Here is a 17,172-nt window from a genome sequence, read left to right on the forward strand (position 1 = left end):
CCCATTCCCATCTTTGTTCCTTTGGGGTTTTGGGACACGGCCCCACCCCAGCCGGGGTTTGGGGTTCCAGGAGCTCCCCCCGGGGTGTTTGACCCCCATTCCACAGGGAAAACATTCCCTGAAAACCGAGCAGGGTCTTCCCAAGCCCAGGGATTCCCAAACTCCCAGAGGGAATTGTGGCTTCAAGGGACTTCAAAGGTTTTCCAAGGATAAGCTGGGCTCGATGCTCCTTTGGGATCCCACTCCAGATGTTCCGGGATTCCTCTGGCCCCTGCCAAGGCTTGGCCCCCTTTCCATGGAAAATGATCCCAAGTATCCCCATTGGCCCAGGCTGAGGCCACTCCCTCTTTTCCCAGGGCTCATTCCCTGGATAACTGGGATGTGCTGGCAATTCTCACAGAGGTGTGAGCACAGAATTCCCATATTATTGAGTCTGGGAAAGAATTCCAAGGTCACCGAGTCCAAGCTGGGCCCAATCCCCACCACAGCCCTGAGTGCCACCTCCAGGAATTCCTTGGACACCTCCAGGGACGGCGACTCCAGAGCTCCCTGGGCAGCCCCTGCCAAGGCCTGAGCCCTTTCCATGGAAAACGATCCCAAATCCCAGAGCTGAGCCTGCCCTGGCCCAGGCTGAGGCCGCTCCCTCTTTTCCCGGGGCTCATTCCCTGGAGCAGATCCCAATCCCCGCTGGCTCCTGGCAGGAGCTGGGCAGGCCCAGAAGGACATTCCCGATCCCTGCCCCGATCCCGGCAGAGCTGCCCTGGCCCCAGCCCGGGGCACATCCCACTTTTCCCGGGCTCTCCCTGCACGGATCCCTGGGGGGCTCAGGGGCCCTTCCCGAGGCACTGCCGGCATTCCATGGGCAAGGATTCCACAATTCCCCAACCCTGGTGGGGCCTGCCTGGGAAGGACCCCCCAGCCCATCCCAAGGATCCCCCAGGATCCAGGAGATCCCACGGGCATGGCCCAGGAAGTTTTCCAAGCGTTTCCATTCCCAGGATCTGGGAATTCCACCCTGGGTCAATCCCAAACCTTTGGCTTCCAGAATAGATCCAGAGGATCCACCTGGACCAACAAGAGCTCTGAAAAATGGGAGAAATTCCTACTGGGACAATCCAGCCTGAGGAAAATCCATCCATTCAATCCTTCCTGCTCTCCTTATCCCAAGTTTTTCCTTTTCCTTCTCACTTCCAGCCAAGTCCTTCCCACAGAGCCGCAGGTTCTCCTCATTCCCAAATCCTGGCCCCTCTCCACATCCAACCCCCACCACTTCCCACCCAAACATGGAACATCAGCTCCTGGAGCAGCAGCTGGAGCAGCTGGAGCTGAGATTCCACCCAAAAAAAAACCGAATTTCCCTTTGGAAGAGGAAAAGCCAAAGCCGGGAAATCCCGGATCCGCGAGCACCCGGCACCGCCCAGCCCCAAGCCCAGCCCAGGCCTGATGGAAATCTGGGAAGCAAAGGGAAATCCCTCGGGAATGAGGGAGCCCCAGGGCCGGCCCAGGGCTTCCAGAAGCTTCCCTGAGAATCCCGGGATGAGCCAGAGCCCATCCCGAAGGAGCCCCAGAGCCGCCTCTGCTCCAGGCTGAGCCCAGAACCCAAATCCCTCCGGCGTTTTCCAGCCCAAATCCCAAATCCCTCCGGAGTTTTCCAGCCCCCTCCCCAATCCCTCTGGAGTTTTCCAGACCTTTCCCAAATCCCTCCGGTGTTTTCCAGCCCAAATCCCAAACCCCTCCAGAGTTTTCTAGTCCAAATTCCAAACCCCTCTGGAGTTTTCGAGTCCCCTCCCATAGCCCTCTGGAATTTTCCAGCCCTGTTCCCTCCCTGGCCCCATTCCAGCCCCTCCAGGGCTCTCCAGGATTCCGGCTGGGGCCTCACCGGGGCCACCTTTGGAAAATTTGGGAAAACTCCCAGAAAGGTTTGGGATCACCATCCCCGTAGGGGTTTCCATCCCCACAGAGGTGGCACTTGGGGACACGGGGGGTGGCCTTGCCTCGCTGGATCCCAGGGGATTTTCCAGCCTCCATTCCGCCCCCCGGGCAGGCCGGGGTGGCAGCAGCAGCTGGCACAGATGCCACCACCCCCCGTCACCCATCTGTCACCCCCGGCCCCCCCGACACTTCCCGAGGTTCCGGACATAATCCGGGATTGGGGCCGGGCACCGCTGCCACCCCCGAGCCCGGGAATGTCACACGGGGGGGACAGGGTGACCCCAGGAATGGACACAGCTGGACACGGACACGGGGCGGGCCCGGAGTTTATTGGTGACCATGGGCAGGGGGACACGGTGGCCATGGGGGGACAGGGTGACCATGGGCAGGGGGACACGGTGGCCATGGGGGGACAGGGTGACCATGGGGGGACATGGTGGCCATGGGCAGGGGGACATAGTGGCCATGGGGCAGTGTGGGGTTTCCAGGGGGGGCTTTAGGGCTGGGGGTGTCTGTGGGATGGGAATGAAGTGTTTATGGGGTGGGACAGGGCTGGAGGTGTCTGTGGGGTGGGGATGGGGTTTTTGGGGGGGATTATGGGGCTGGGGATGTCTGTGGGGTGGGCACAAGGTGTTTATGGGGTGGGACAAGGCACAAGGTGTGTCCATAGGGGCACTGTGTGTTTATGGGGTGGGCACAGGGTGTCCATAGGGGGTACAGGGTGTTTATGGGGTGGCACAAGGCACTGTGTGTTTATGGGGTGGGCACAGGGTGTCCATAGGGGCACAGGGTGTTTATGGGGTGGGCACAGGGTGTCCATAGGGGGTACAGGGTGTTTATGGGGTGGCACAAGGCACAAGGTGTTTATAGGGTGGGCACAGCCAGGTCCCCGTGCCCTCAGCCCACTGTCCGTGGCCGGCCGGGGGGTGGCTCAGGGGGTGTCCCCGTTGTCCCCCTGTGCCAGCAGCAGATCCAGGTAGGCCCCAGAGATGAGGTCCTGCTCCCCGATCCCGAATTCCTGCAGCAGCTCCCGCGCCAGGCGCTGCCCGTCCTCCTCGCTCTGCTCCGGCCGCAGCACCACCTGCGGCCACCCACAGTCACCCGGGGCCACCAGGGTCACCCAGGGCCACCCGGGGTGCCACTCCCCCTGTCCCCTCACCTCCAGCTCCAGGAAGTCCCCGAGCCCCTGCACCCGGTCCAGGTGCAGCCGGGTCTGGCCCAGCAGGAACAGGAGCCGCTCCTTCCTCACCGTGCCCAGCACACCCAGGGACTGCGACAGCACCGCCTGGGGACAGGGACAGGGGTGACACAGGGCCCAGCATGCCAAGGGACTGCGACAGCACCGCCTGGGGACAGGGGACAGGGGTGACACAGGGACCCCACAGTGCCCAGGGACTGCGACAGCACCGCCTGGGGACAGGGGACAGGGGTGACACAGGGACCCCACAGAGCCCAGGGACTGCGACAGCACCGCCTGGGGACAGGGACAGGGCTGACACAGGGCCCAGCATGCCAAGGGACTGCGACAGCACCGCCTGGGGACAGGGGACAGGGGTGACACAGGGACCCCACAGTGCCCAGGGACTGCGACAGCACCGCCTGGGGACAGGGACAGGGGTGACAGGGGTGACAGGGGTGACAGGGGGTGACAGGAGTGACAGGGACCCCACAAAGCCTAGGAAATGGAAGAGCACTGCTTGGGGTGACACGGGGACAGGGGTGACACGGGGTGACACAGCGACCCCACAGAGCCCAGGGCCCGTGCCACCACCGCCTGTGGGCACAGGGGGTGACAGGGGTGGCACAGGGGATTACAGGGGTGGCACAGTGGGTGACAAGGTGGCACAGGGACCCCAGCTCTCCCCCAGCCCCGCTCACCTGCAGCCCCTCGGGGTCAGCCGTGGGGGTGATGCTGAACCTGGACAGTTTGGGGCCGGCGCTGTCGGGGCGCTCGTAGAAAATCAGCTCCCCCCGGCCGTCCTGGGGACGGCCACAGGTAGGGACAGGTGAGAACAGGGACAGGAGAGCACGGGGACAGGTGAGGACAGGGCCAGGGCCAAGCCCCTCCAGCCACCCCTCACCTGTGTCTGGCGCAGCTTGAGCCGCCCCCGCGGCACCCGGAAGAACGTGTCGGTCTGGAGCAGCACCTGCCCGCCCCCGGGGCACACCTGGGGCGGCTCCTGCCCCTCACCTGTGCCCGGTCCGCCCCCGGGGCACACCTGGGGCGGCTCCTGCCCCTCACCCGTGCCCCGTCCGCCCCCGGGGCACACCTGGGGCGGCTCCTGCCCCTCACCTGTGCCCGGTCCGCCCCCGGGGCACACCTGGGGCGGTCCCTGCCCGGCCCCGGGGCACACGGGGCACACGGGGCACACCGGGCCCAGCCCCGGCAGCCTCAGGGCCGCCCTCAGGGCTTCCTCCCGCGCCCTCAGCCGCGCCTTCACCTCCACGTTCCGCCGCATCCCGCCGAGCGCGCCCATTGGCTGCCGCGCACGCGCCACCTCCCCGAGGTGGCTTTCTATTGGTCGGTTAAACAGTCAATCAGCGAACCGCGTTGTTATTGGTTAGAGGCTGCCCGGGCGCCGCCCTGGCCGAGCGGAACGGGGCAGGGGCGACCATGGCGGCGGCGGCGGGGGGCCAGGGCAGCGGCAGCGAGGACGGCGATGTCACTGCCGCCACCCGCCTGCAGGCCTACGCCTGGTGCCGCGAGTTTCTGGCCGGCTCCTGGAAGCTCATCGGCCCGGACGAGTTCGGCATCTGGCCCATCGGGTAGGAAGCGGAACGGGCGAGAGCGTGTTCCCCCCCCCGCCCTCTCCGCGGTGGTCTCGTCCCGGGGTTTAGGGAAGCGTCCCTCACAGCGGCCCCGGTTACCCCGCAGCGGTGTCCCTGTCCCCTTCCAGTGTCCCCAGACCTGTGTCCCAGTCCCCTCCCAGTGTCCCTGCTGCCCTCCGGACCAGTAGCCCAGTGTCCCTCCCAGTGTCCCCGGACCAGTGTCCCGGTCCCTTCCCCGACCCTCTCCCAGTGTCCCTAGCTGCCCCACCCCGAAGCAGCATCCCTGTCCCCCAGTGTCCCCAGCTGCCCTCGGGGCCGTGTCCCAGTGTCCCCTCCCAGTCGCCTCCCAGACCATCATCCCTGTCCCCCGGTTGTCCCCACGGACTGGTGTCCTGGTCCCTCTCCCAGTTGCCCCCAGTTTTCCCCCGGACCCGTACCCCAGTGCCTCTCCCAGTGTCCCCAGGCATTGTCCCCATCCATTGTCCCCAGTTCTCTCCCAGTGTCCCCAGTCCATTGTCCCTAGTGTCCCCATCTCCTGCCAGGTGCCCAGCACATCCTGAACAGGGGTGTGGCCGTCCCCCCATGTCCCCTGCAGTTACCTGTGCCACTTCAGTGTCTCCCCTTCTCCGCCTGGTTCCCAGTGTCCTGGTGCCCCCTGACCCCACAAATCCCACGGCGGGGAACTCTTGTACGAGTGTGCACTGCCCAGGTGTGTCAGTGTCCCCCTGGTGTCCCCAATGTCCCCAGTGTCCCTGTCCCACAGCGGGGAGCTCAGTAACCTGCTGTACAAGTGTGCGCTGCCCGAGGTGTCCCCCTGGTGTCCCCAATGTCCCCAATGTCCCTGTCCCACAGCGGGGGGCTCAGTAACCTGCTGTACAAGTGCGCACTGCCCAGGTGTGTCAGTGTCCCCCTGGTGTCCCCAATGTCCCCAATGTCCCTGTCCCACAGCGGGGGGCTCAGTAACCTGCTGTACAAGTGCGCACTGCCCGGGTGTGTCAGTGTCCCCATGGTGTCCCCAATGTCCCCAATGTCCCTGTCCCACAGCGGGGGGCTCAGTAACCTGCTGTACAAGTGCGCACTGCCCGGGTGTGTCAGTGTCCCCCTGGTGTCCCCAATGTCCCCAATGTCCCTGTCCCACAGCGGGGGGCTCAGTAACCTGCTGTACAAGTGCACACTGCCCGGGTGTGTCAGTGTCCCCATGGTGTCCCCAATGTCCCCAATGTCCCTGTCCCACAGCGGGGGGCTCAGTAACCTGCTGTACAAGTGCACACTGCCCGGGTGTGTCAGTGTCCCCATGGTGTCCCCAATGTCCCCAATGTCCCTGTCCCACAGCGGGGAGCTCAGTAACCTGCTGTACAAGTGCGCACTGCCCGGGTGTGTCAGTGTCCCCATGGTGTCCCCAATGTCCCCAATGTCCCTGTCCCACAGCGGGGGGCTCAGTAACCTGCTGTACAAGTGCGCACTGCCCGGGTGTGTCAGTGTCCCCATGGTGTCCCCAATGTCCCCAATGTCCCTGTCCCACAGCGGGGGGCTCAGTAACCTGCTGTACAAGTGTGCGCTGCCGGAGCACGTGCAGAGCGTGGGGGACGAGCCCCGGCAGGTGCTGCTGCGCGTCTATGGGGCCATCCTGCAGGTGAGGCCGCAGCCACACCCCGTGGGGACCCCAAACCCCACGGGGACCCCATGGGGACCCCAAGGGACCCCCTGGGATTGGGGATCCGGCTGGAGTGGGAGTGCTGGGGTTGGGGATTCCGGGGCCATCCTGCAGGTGGGGGGACAGCCACTCCCCATGGGGACCCCCAGGACCCCAAACCCCATGAGGACCCCAAGGGAACCCCCTGGACTCCCTGGGATTAGGGTTTTTGGGTGCCCTCCCTCTGGGGTGGGAGGTGCTGGGGTTTGGGGTTCTGAGGCTCCTTGGGGTGCTGGGTTTGAGGTCCCGTTTTTGGGGTGCCAGTATTGGGGGTGCTGGGTTGGGGGCCCGTTTTTGGGGTGCTGGTGTTGGAGTTACTGTTTTGGGGTCTCGGTTTTGGGGTAACGGTATGGGGATCCTGGTTTTTGGGGTCCCGTTTTTGGGTCCCATTTTAGGGATCCCGTTTTGGTGTCCTGTTTTTTGGTACCATTTTTGGATTTCCTATTTGGGGTCCCATTTTTGTGGTCCCATTTTTGAGTCCCATTTTTTGGGATCCCTGTTTGGTGTCCTGTGTTTTTTGTGTCCCAATTTGAGATCCCGGTTTTGAGGATCCCATTTTGGGGGTCCCATTTTGGTGTCCTGTTTTAGTGGTCCCATTTTTGGATTTCCTATTTGGGGTCCCATTCTTGGGGATCCCTGTTTGGTGTACCTTGGTTTTGGTGTCCCTATTTGGGGTCCCGTTTTTGGGGATCCCCTTTTGGTGTCCCATGTTTTTGGTGTCCCTATCTGTGGTCCCATTTTTGGGATCCCTGTTTGGTGTCCCGTGTTTTTGTGTCCCAATTTGGGGTCCCGTTTTTGGGTCCCATTTTGGGATCCCTGTTTGGTGTCCCATGTTTTTGTGTCCCAATTTGGGATCCCATTTTTGGGGATCCCATTTTGGGGATCCCATTTTGGCGTCCTGTGTTTTTGGTGTCCCAATCTGTGGTCCCGTTTTTGGGTCCCATTTTTGGGATCCCTGTTTGTGTCCTGTGTTTTCTGTGTCCCAATTTGTGGTCCCATTTTTAGGGATCCCTGTTTGGTGTCCTGTGTTTTTGGTGTCCTGATTTGGGGTCCTGTTTTTGGGGATCCCTGTTTGTGTCCTGTGTTTTTGGTGTCCCAATTTGTGGTCCTGTTTTTGGGTCCCATTTTGGGGATCCCTGTTTTGTGTCCCGTGCTTTTGTGTCCCAATTTGAGATCCCATTTTTGGGGATCCCATTTTGGGGACCCCATTTTGGCATCCTGTGTTTTTGGTGTCCCAATCTGTGGTCCCATTTTTGTGTCCCATTTTGGGGATCCCTGTTGGTGTCCTTTGTTTTCTATGTCCCAATTTGTGGTCCCGTTTTTGGGTCCTGTTTTGGGGATCCCTGTTGCTGTCCTGTGTTTTTTGTGTCCTGTTTTTGGGGATCCCTGTTTGTGTCCTGTGTTTTTTGTGTCCCAATTTGTGGTCCCGTTTTTGGGTCCTGTTTTGGGGATCCCTGTTGCTGTCCTGTGTTTTTTGTGTCCTGTTTTTGGGGATTCCTGTTTGTGTCCTTTGTTTTCTATGTCCCAATTTGTGGTCCCGTTTTTGGGGCTCCCTATTGCTGTCCTGTATTCTTTGGGATCCCGTTTTTGGGGATCCCCGTTTGGTGTCCTGTGTTTTTGGTGTCCCAATCTGTGGTCCCATTTTTGTGTCCCATTTTGGGGATCCCTGTTGGTGTCCTGTGTTTTCTGTGTCCCAATTTGTGGTCCCGTTTTTGGGGCTCCCTATTGCTGTCCTGTGTTCTTTGGGATCCCGTTTTTGGGGATCCCCATTTGGTGTCCCGTGTTTTTGGTGTCCCAATCTGTGGCCCCGTTTTTGGGTCCCATTTTGGGGATCCCCGTTTGGTGTCCTGTGTTTTCGGTGTCCCAATTTGTGGTCCCGTTTTTGGGTCCCGTTTTTGGGGCTCCCTGTTGCTGTCCTGTGTTCTTTGGGATCCCGTTTTTGGGGATCCCCGTTTGGTGTCCCGTGTTTTCGGTGTCCCAATTTGTGGTCCCGTTTTTGGGGCTCCCTGTTGCTGTCCTGTGTTCTTTGGGATCCCGTTTTTGGGGATCCCCGTTTGGTGTCCCGTGTTTTCGGTGTCCCAATCTGTGTCCCCGTTTTGGGGTGCCCCTGTCCCCCCCCCTGCAGGGCGTGGACTCGCTGGTGCTGGAGAGCGTCATGTTCGCCATCCTGGCCGAGCGCGCGCTGGGGCCGCGCCTCTTCGGGGTGTTCCCGCAGGGCCGCCTGGAGCAGTACCTGCCGGTAGGATCGGGGTCCCCCGCGCCCCCCGTGCCCCCCCCGGGCACCCCCAACCCCCCGTGCCCCCCCAGAGCCGGCGGCTGCGCACCGAGGAGCTGCGGGACCCGCGCGTCTCGGCCGAGATCGCCGTCACCATGGCGCGCTTCCACGGCATGGCCATGCCCTTCAACAAGGAGCCCAAGTGGCTCTTTGGGACCATGGAGGGGTGAGGGGACCTGATCCCACTGGGAATGGGGATGGGGGAACAAAATCCCGCTGGGAACAGGGAATGGGGCAAGGGGGCACAAACCCCACTGGGAATGGGGAGGGGGGACCAAAATCCCACTGGGAGCAGGGAATGCAGTCAGGGGACCTGATCCCGCTGGGAATGGGGAGGGGGGACCAAAACCCCACTGGGAACGGGGAGGGGGGACACAAAATCCCACTGGGAACAAGGAATGGGGTGAGGGGACCCAAAATCCCACTGGGAATGGGGAGGGGGGACCAAAATGCCACTGGGAATGGGGATTGGGGTGAGGGGACCAAAATCCCACTGGGAACAGGGAAGGGGGACCAAAATCCTACTGGGAACAGGGAAGGGGGACCAAAATCCTACTGGGAACAGAGAGTGGGGAGGGGGGACCCAAACCCCACTGGGAACGGGGAGGGGGGACCAAAATCCCACTGGGAATGGGGAATGGGGTGAGGGGACCTGATCCCACTGGAACAGGGAAGGGGGACCAAAATCCTACTGGGAACAGAGAGTGGGGAGGGGGGACCAAAACCCCACTGGGAGCAGGGAGTGGGGACCCCAAGTCCCATTGGGATCAGGGAGTGGGGACCCCAAGTCCCAGCAGGTCCAGACCCCGGGGGTTTCCTGGCTGCTTCCAGAGGGTCCCGTGTGACACAGAGGGGACAGCGGGTGGCCTTGGGGTGGCCCTGGGGTGGCCAGGGCTGGGCAGGGAGCTCTGGGGCTTCTGTCCCCTGTGTCCCCACGCTGTCCCCATGTCCCCACTGTCCCGTGTCCCCAGGTACCTGCAGCAGATCTCAGAGCTGACGTTCTCAGAGCCATCACAGCTGCAGCAGCTGGAGCAGCTCCGGGGCTACAACCTGGAGCAGGAGATGAGGAGCCTCAGGTCACTGCCACCCCCTGAGCGTCCCTCTGCTGTCCCTTGTCCCCGCCCGGCCCCGCGGCGTCCCCAGGGCAGGGGGGTCTGTGGTTCTCTCCTCCCCTCTGTCCCCTCTGTCCCTTCTATCTCAGGTCCCTCATGTCCTCCTATCCCTGGTGTCCCCCATGTCCCACATATCCCTGTGTGTCTCTGTGTCCCCGGTGTCACCTGTGTCCCCCATGTCCTCAGGGTGACCCTGGTGTCTCCCCTATGTCCCTTGTATCCGTGTCACCTCTATCTCCTGGTGTCACCCATGTTTTTTGTTCCTCTGTGTCCCACATGTCCCTTGTGTCCCATATCCCTGCATCTGCCATGTCCCCAGTGTCCCTGTGTCCCCCATATCCTTGGGGTGTCCCCGGTGTCCCCTGTATCCCCCATATCCCCGTGTCCCCATTTCCTTGGACCATCTCCATGTCCCTGGTGTCCCCATGTCCCCATTTCCCTGGATTCCTGTGTCCCCAGTGTCCTTGTATGCCAGGTATCCCCCTTGCCCCCAAAGTCCCTGTGCCCCCGTGTCCCCAGATCCCTGCATCCCCCATGTCCCCGTACCCCTGGTGTCCCCCCATGTTCCCATATCCCAGGACCCCTCCATGTCCTTGTGCTGTCCCCATGTCCCCATACTCCTGGTGCCCTCCCATGTCCCCGGGCTGTCCCCGGGCTGTCCCTCTGTCCCCACCCTGGTCCCCCAACCCCTCCCCGTGTCCCCTCTGAGCCCCTCTTGCCCCTCAGGGACCTGCTGGAGGCCACCCCGTCCCCGGTGGTCTTCTGCCACAACGACGTGCAGGAGGGTGAGTGACACAGGGTGGCCCTGTCCCCCAGATCCCCCAGATCCCCCAAATCCCCCAAAACCCCATAAATCCCCCAAACCCCGACCCTACAGGGAACATCCTGCTCCTGGCGGGGCGCGAGGCCTCCTCAGACCGGCTCATGCTCATCGACTTCGAGTACAGCAGCTACAACTACCGGTGGGCTTGGGGGCCCCTGGGGGGTTTGGGGTGTCCCTGAGGGGATCTGGGGGGTCCCTGGGGGGATTTGGGGGGTCCCTGGTGTTCCCTCATGTTCCATGATCCCACTGGGATTTCCCCACTCCTGCTCACATTCCACGGTCCCGGTGGGATTAGGAGCTCCCCCTCACAAGTCCCTGATCCTGGGGGGATTTGGGGGTCCCTGGGGGGATTTGGGGGATCCCGGGGGGGGGGGTCCCTCACACTCCGTGATCCCACTGGGATTTGGGGGCTTCCTGCTCATATTCCTGGTGGGATTTAGGGGCTCCCCCTTCTGAGTCCCTGCTCTGTTTTTTTAGGGAGATTTTAGGGGGTCCCTGGGAGCTTTTGGAAGCCCTTGTGGGGATTTGGGGGTCCCTAGAGGATTTGGGGTCCCTACAGGGTTCCCCACACTCCATGACTCCACTGGGATTTGGGGGCTTCCTGCTCATATTCCATGACCCCGCTGGGATTTGGGGTTCCACCTCCCTGCTCCATGATCATGATGGGATTTGGGGGCGCCCTGTCCCCGCTCCATGCTCCCAGTGGGATTTAGGGCTCCAATCCCCTCTCCACACTCCCCGTGGGGTTTGGGGTTCCCTCTGAAGGCTCCCAGGTGGGTTTGGGCTCGCAGTGGGGTCAGTGCTGATCCCCCAGTGATTTTGGGGCTGGCAGTGGGGTCGGTGCTGATCCCCAGTGATTTTGGGGCTCACAGAGGGGTCGGTGCTGATCCCTTGATGGGTTTGGGCTCACAGAGGGGTCGGTGCTGATCCCCCAGTGATTTTGGGGTTCACAGTGGGGTCGGTGCTGATCCCCAGTGATTTTGGGGCTCACAGAGGGGTCGGTGCTGATCCCCCAGTGATCTTGGGGCTCACAGTGGGGTCGGTGCTGATCCCCAGTGATTTTGGGGCTCACAGAGGGGTCGGTGCTGATCCCTTGATGGGTTTGGGCTCACAGAGGGGTCGGTGCTGATCCCCCAGTGATTTTGGGGTTCACAGTGGGGTCGGTGCTGATCCCCAGTGATTTTGGGGCTCACAGAGGGGTCGGTGCTGATCCCCCAGTGATCTTGGGGCTCACAGTGGGGTCGGTGCTGATCCCCAGTGATTTTGGGGCTCACAGAGGGGTCGGTGCTGATCCCCAGTGATTTTGGGGCTCACAGTGGGGTCGGTGCTGATCCCCCAGTGATTTTGGGGCTCACAGAGGGGTCGGTGCTGATCCCCAGTGATTTTGGGGCTCACAGAGGGGTCGGTGCTGATCCCCAGTGATTTTGGGGCTCACAGAGGGGTCGGTGCTGATCCCCAGTGATTTTGGGGCTCACAGAGGGGTCGGTGCTGATCCCCAGTGATTTTGGGGCTCACAGAGGGGTCGGTGCTGTGTGACCCCCCCGCTGCAGGGGCTTTGACCTGGGCAATCACTTCTGCGAGTGGGTTTACAGCTACAGCCACGAGGGCTGGCCCTGCTTCCAGGCACACCCCGAGCACTACCCCAGCCGCCAGCAGCAGGTCTGGGGGACCAGGGCCCCTTTGGGGGGGCTTTGCGGTCCCGGGGGGGTCCCTTGGGGCTGGAGGGTCCCTTTAGGGGTGCCTGGGGGTGTCTCCTGGGTCTGGGCAGGGGTGCCTTGGGGCTGGGGGAGGGGTTCTTTGGGGTCTGGGGGTCCCTTGGGGCCGGGGCGTCCCTTTGGGGATCCCTTGGGGGGTCCCAGCCCCAATCCCAACCCTTCCCACCCTCCCCAGCTCCATTTCATCCTCCAGGTTTTTCACCCGTCCGAGATCTCGGGGAGTCCCAGGGCTGGGCAGGGGTCCCTTGGGGCTGGGGGGTTCCCAAGGGATCCAGTCCCTGCTCCCAGCCCCCGTGCCCCTCCCCAGCTCCATTTCACCCGGCATTACCTGTCCCAGTGCTCAGGGGTCCCTTTGGGGCCGGGGGTGTCCCTGGGGTGTCCCTTTGGGGCCGGGGGTGTCCCTGGGGTGTCCCTTTGGGGCCAGGGAGTCCCTCTGGGGTCCCAGCCCTGCTCCCAGCCCCTGTACCCCCTCCCCAGCTCCATTTCATCTGGCATTACCTGTCCCAGTGCTCAGGGGTCCCTTTGGTACTGGGGTGTCCCTGGGGTGTCCCTTTGGGGTCCCAGCCCCTGTACCCCCTCCCCAGCTCCATTTCATCCGGCATTATCTGTCCGAGTGCTCAGGGGTCCCTTGGGTGTCCCTTTGGGGCCAGGGAGTCCCTTTGGGGTCCCTTTGGGGTCCCTTTGGGGTCCCTTTGGGGCCAGGGATGTCCCTGGGGTGCCACTTTGGGGTTCCTTTGGCATTGGGGTGTCCCTGGGGTGTCCCTTGGGGTCCCAGCCCCCGTGTCCCCCCGCAGCTCCATTTCATCTGGCATTACCTGTCTGAGGTCTCAGGGGTCCCTTTGGGGCCGAGGGTGTCCCTTTGGGGTCCCTTTGGCATCGGGGTGTCCCTGGGGTGTCCCTTTGGCACCGGGGTGTCCCTGGGGTGTCCCTTTGGGGTCCCTTTGTGGTCCCAGCCCCCGTGTCCCCCCCAGCTCCATTTCATCCGCCATTACCTGTCGGCGGCGCTGTCGGGCGGCGCCGGGCGGGCCCCGCAGGAGGAACAGGCGCGCCTGGAGGAGGAGATGCTGCGGGAGATCGAGCGGTACCGCGGGGGTCCTCAGTGGGATGTTTTGGGGGGCTTTGTACCTCTGTTTGGGGCGCTCTGTGCCACTTTTAGGGTCCTATGTGTGATTTTGGGGGGTTTTTGTACCTCTGTTTGGGGTTTCCATGCCACTTTTGGGGTCTCTGTGCCAAGTTTTGGGCTTTCTATGACCTCATTTTGGGTCTCTGTGCCATTTTGGGGGGGTCCTTTGTGCCACCACAGGGGTCCTCTGTGCCACTTTGGGGTCCTCTGTGCCACTTTTGGGGTCCTCTGTGTGGTTTTCCGGGGTCTTTGTACCTCCACTGGGGGTCTCTGTGCCACTTTGGGATGTCTGTGCCACTTTCAGGGTCCTCAGTGGGATTTTTGGGGGGCTTTGTACCTCTATTTGGGGCCCTCTGTTCCACTTTTGGAGTCTCTTTACCTGTATTTGGGTTCTCTGTGCCATTTTTAGGGTTCTCTGTGCCCCCATTTGGGGTCTCTGTGCCTCTACTGGGCCTCTGTGCCCCTGTTTGGGGTTTCTGTCCCTCATGGGGGTTTCTGTGCCATTTTTAGGGTTCTCTGTGCCATTTTTAGGGTTCTCTGTGCCCCCATTTGGGGTCTCTGTGCCTCTACTGGGCCTCTGTGCCCCTGTTTGGGGTTTCTGTCCTCATGGGGGTTCCTGTGCCATTTTTAGGCTCCCCTGCCCCACGCCCCCCTCCCGTGGGTGTTTCTGGGGTGCCCGGGGGGGATTTTGGGGTCTCACCCCCCTTTTCCCCCCAGCTTCACCCTGGCCTCACACTTCTTCTGGGGGCTCTGGTCCGTGGTGCAGGCCAAGATCTCCACGATCCACTTCGGGTACCTGGTGAGCTCTGGGGGCCGCTGTGCCCCTGTGGGGGGCTCCACGAGCCCTGAACACCTTTCAGCCCCTTTCCCCTTATTTCCCCTCCCTTTCCCCATTTCTCCCCCTTTTTTCCCCTTTCCCCTTTCTTTCATTTTCCCATTTTGCCCCCCACTTTCTCCCCATTTTCCCCACTTTTTCTCCCATTTCCCCCCTTTCATCCCCCCTTTTCCCTCCTTCCCTTGCCCTTTCCTCACTCTTTTCCCCATTCTCCCTTTTCCCCCCCATCTTCCCCCCTTTTCTCCCCCTTCTTCCCCCTCTTTTCCCCCCATTTTTCCCCTTTCCCCTTTCTTTCCTTTTTCCCGATTTGCCCCCCATTTTCTCCCCCTTTTCCCCAATTTTTCTCCCATTTTCCTCCTTTTATCCTCATTTTTTCCCTTTTCTCTCCTGCCCTGCCCCTTCCTCCCTCTTTCCCCTTCTCCCTTTTTTCTCCCCTATATTCCCCTTCCCCTCCTTTTCTCCCCATTCTTCCCCCCTTTTCCCCCCATTTTTCCCCTTTCTTTCCTCTTTTCCCGATTTGCCCCCATTTTCTCCCCTTTTTTCCCACTTTTTCTCCCATTTCCCACTTTTTATCCCCCCTTTTTTCCCCCTTTTCCCTCCTTCCCCACCCTTTCCTCCCTGTTTCCCCTTCTCCCTTTTCCCCCCCATTTTCCCCTTTCCCCCACCTTTTCTCCCTCTTCTTCCCCCCTTTCCCCCCTTTATCCTATTCCCCCCCTTTTTAACCCATTTTCTCCCCTTTTTAACCCATTTCCCCCCTTTTATTCCCCCCCTTTTCCCTCCTTCCCTGCCCTTTCCTCCCTCTTTCCTCTTCCCCCTTCTCCCCTTTTCCTCCCCCTTTTCCTCCTCCTTTTCCTCTCCCTCCTTCCCCCATTTTCCCCCTTTCCCTCCTTTTTTGCCCCTTTCCCCCCATTTTAACCCCTTTTCCCCCTTTTTTGCCCCCTTTTTCCCCAGGATTACGCCCAGAGCCGTTTCCAGGCCTATTTCCAGCACAAGGCTCGCTGCTCCTGAGGGGATCCCCCAAATCCTGCCCCCCCCGGGCTCAGGGGGGGCGTTGGGACGGTTGGGGGGGTTGGTAACGGTTTGGGAGGGCCCTGACAGTTTGGGGGGCACCACAACGGTTTGGGGGGGCTGAGCCCCGGGACCCCCCCCGCACCCCGGGACTCGGCAGCAGAGGTGGGTGGGACCCCCCCCCAATAAGGGGGGGATTTGGGGTGGGGGGCTCTGGGGACCCCCAGATCCGCACTCCTGGCCAGTAACGGGGGTTTGGGGTGGTTTTGGGGGGTTTGGGGTGTGGCACAGGGGGTGGGGGACCCCCGTTTGTACCTCAGTGCCCCCCGCGCCCCCCGCCCGCAGCTCTGGGGCCGGGGGCTCCCGGGGCCCCCGTTTCGACAGCAGAATGTAAAACTCAGACCAATAAAGCCGCGCTGGGGCCGGCGCTCGAGTCCGCCTTCCCTAATCCCGCCCTAAATCCCACCCCTTCGGATTCCTCCATCCCAAATTCCCCCCCAAAATCCCGCCCCAAATCCCACCCCCTCAAATTCCCCCCTTCCCAAATCCCGCCCCAAAATCCCGCCCCAAAAATCACCCCTTCAAATTCCCCCTTCCCAAATCCCGCCCTAAATCCCACCCTAAATCCCGCCCTCTTCAAATTCCTCCCTTCCCAAATTCCCACCCTCTCAAATCCCCCCACCCGGCAAATCCCACCCCAAAATCCCGCCCCAAATCCCACCCCCTCAAATTTCCCCCTTCCCAAATCCCGCCCTAAATCCCACCCTAAATCCCGCCCTCTTCAAATTCCTCCATCCCAAATCCCGCCCCAAAATCCCGCCCCAAACATCACCCCTTCAAATTCCCCCTTCCCAAATCCCGCCCTAAATCCAACCCCTCAAATTCCCCCCGCCCCAAATCCCACCCCCTCAAATTCCCCCTTCCCAAATTCCCCCCTCTCTGCAAATCCCACCCCTCAAATTCCCCCGCCCCAAATCCCACCCCTCAAATTCCCCCGCCCCAAATCCCGCCTTCCCCAAATCCCACCCCCAAATTCCCGACTGCTGCTTCTGCCCCCTCCCCAAATCCGCCCCCCGGGACCCCCCAATCGCCGTGGGGCAGAGCGGGGGAGGGGCCGGGGGGGGACACAAGGGACACACGGGGGGGGTGACATGGGGGGGCTCTTTGGGGTGGGGGTCCCGGGTGCTGGAGACCCCTCCCCGTGTCCCCTCAGCGTGGGGCAGGGGACAGGCAGGGGACAGCCGGGACAGAGGGCAGGGAGGTGACACTCGGGGTGACGGGCAGGTGACAACCGGGACAGGGGCCAGAGGTCGGGCAGGTGACAAACAGGTGGCAGGCAGGTGACAGCCAGTGCAGGGAGCAGGTGACAGGCAGGGCACGGGGCCGGTGACAGGCGGGGCACAGGGACAGGGACAGCAGCCACTGCCCCGGGCATGGACACCCGGAGCCCCCAGCCCCCGTGGCAGAGCCGCTGTCCCGGGTCCGTGTCCCTGTCCCTGATGTGTGTCCCTGTCCCAGGATGGGAGTCCCTGTCCCGGGTGTGTCTCCCTGTCCCCGTGCGTGTCCCTGTCCTGGTCCGTGCGTCCCTGTCCCGTGTGTGTGTCCCAGGATGTGCTCGTGTCCCTGTCCCTGATGCGTGTCCCAGTCACTGATGCGGGTCACTGTCCCAGGATGGGAGTCCCTGTCCCCGTGCCTGTCCCTGTCCCATGTCCCTATCCCGTGTTCCTGTCCTGGTCCGTGGGTCCCTGTCCCGGGATGTGTCCCTGTCCCGGGATGTGTCCCTGTCCCGGGATGTGTCCCCGTCCCCTGCGCGTCTCCCTGTCCCGGGATGCACATCCCTATCCCAGGTCCTTGTCCCAGGTGCGGGTCCTGTCCCGGGATGTGTCC

At 62.1% G+C, this 17,172-nt stretch overlaps 2 protein-coding genes across 2 annotated transcripts; one reads left to right on the top strand and one right to left on the bottom strand.

Moving 5' to 3' along the window:
- Window positions 1–2,280: 2,280 nt before the first annotated feature.
- Window positions 2,281–4,391, bottom strand: LOC136557139 (uncharacterized). The gene is made up of 4 exons (XM_066550733.1): window positions 4,014–4,391; window positions 3,811–3,912; window positions 3,092–3,217; window positions 2,281–3,013 (listed from the first exon to the last, which is right to left on the bottom strand). Exons 1-4 carry the CDS (start codon window positions 4,389–4,391, stop codon window positions 2,864–2,866), a joined length of 756 nt encoding a protein of 251 aa, XP_066406830.1. The 3' UTR covers window positions 2,281–2,863.
- Window positions 4,392–4,530: 139 nt separating this feature from the next.
- On the top strand, window positions 4,531–15,440 carry CHKB (choline kinase beta). The gene is made up of 11 exons (XM_066550186.1): window positions 4,531–4,698; window positions 6,226–6,334; window positions 8,520–8,633; window positions 8,702–8,835; window positions 9,641–9,745; window positions 10,508–10,566; window positions 10,659–10,743; window positions 12,155–12,263; window positions 13,291–13,400; window positions 14,160–14,241; window positions 15,229–15,440. The coding sequence occupies exons 1-11, from the start codon at window positions 4,547–4,549 to the stop codon at window positions 15,283–15,285; spliced, it is 1,116 nt and encodes a 371-aa protein (XP_066406283.1). The 5' UTR covers window positions 4,531–4,546; the 3' UTR covers window positions 15,286–15,440.
- The last annotated feature ends 1,732 nt before the right edge of the window (window positions 15,441–17,172 follow it).

Source organism: Molothrus aeneus, chromosome 5 (assembly GCF_037042795.1).
Source record: "Molothrus aeneus isolate 106 chromosome 5, BPBGC_Maene_1.0, whole genome shotgun sequence".
NCBI lineage: Eukaryota > Metazoa > Chordata > Aves > Passeriformes > Icteridae > Molothrus > Molothrus aeneus.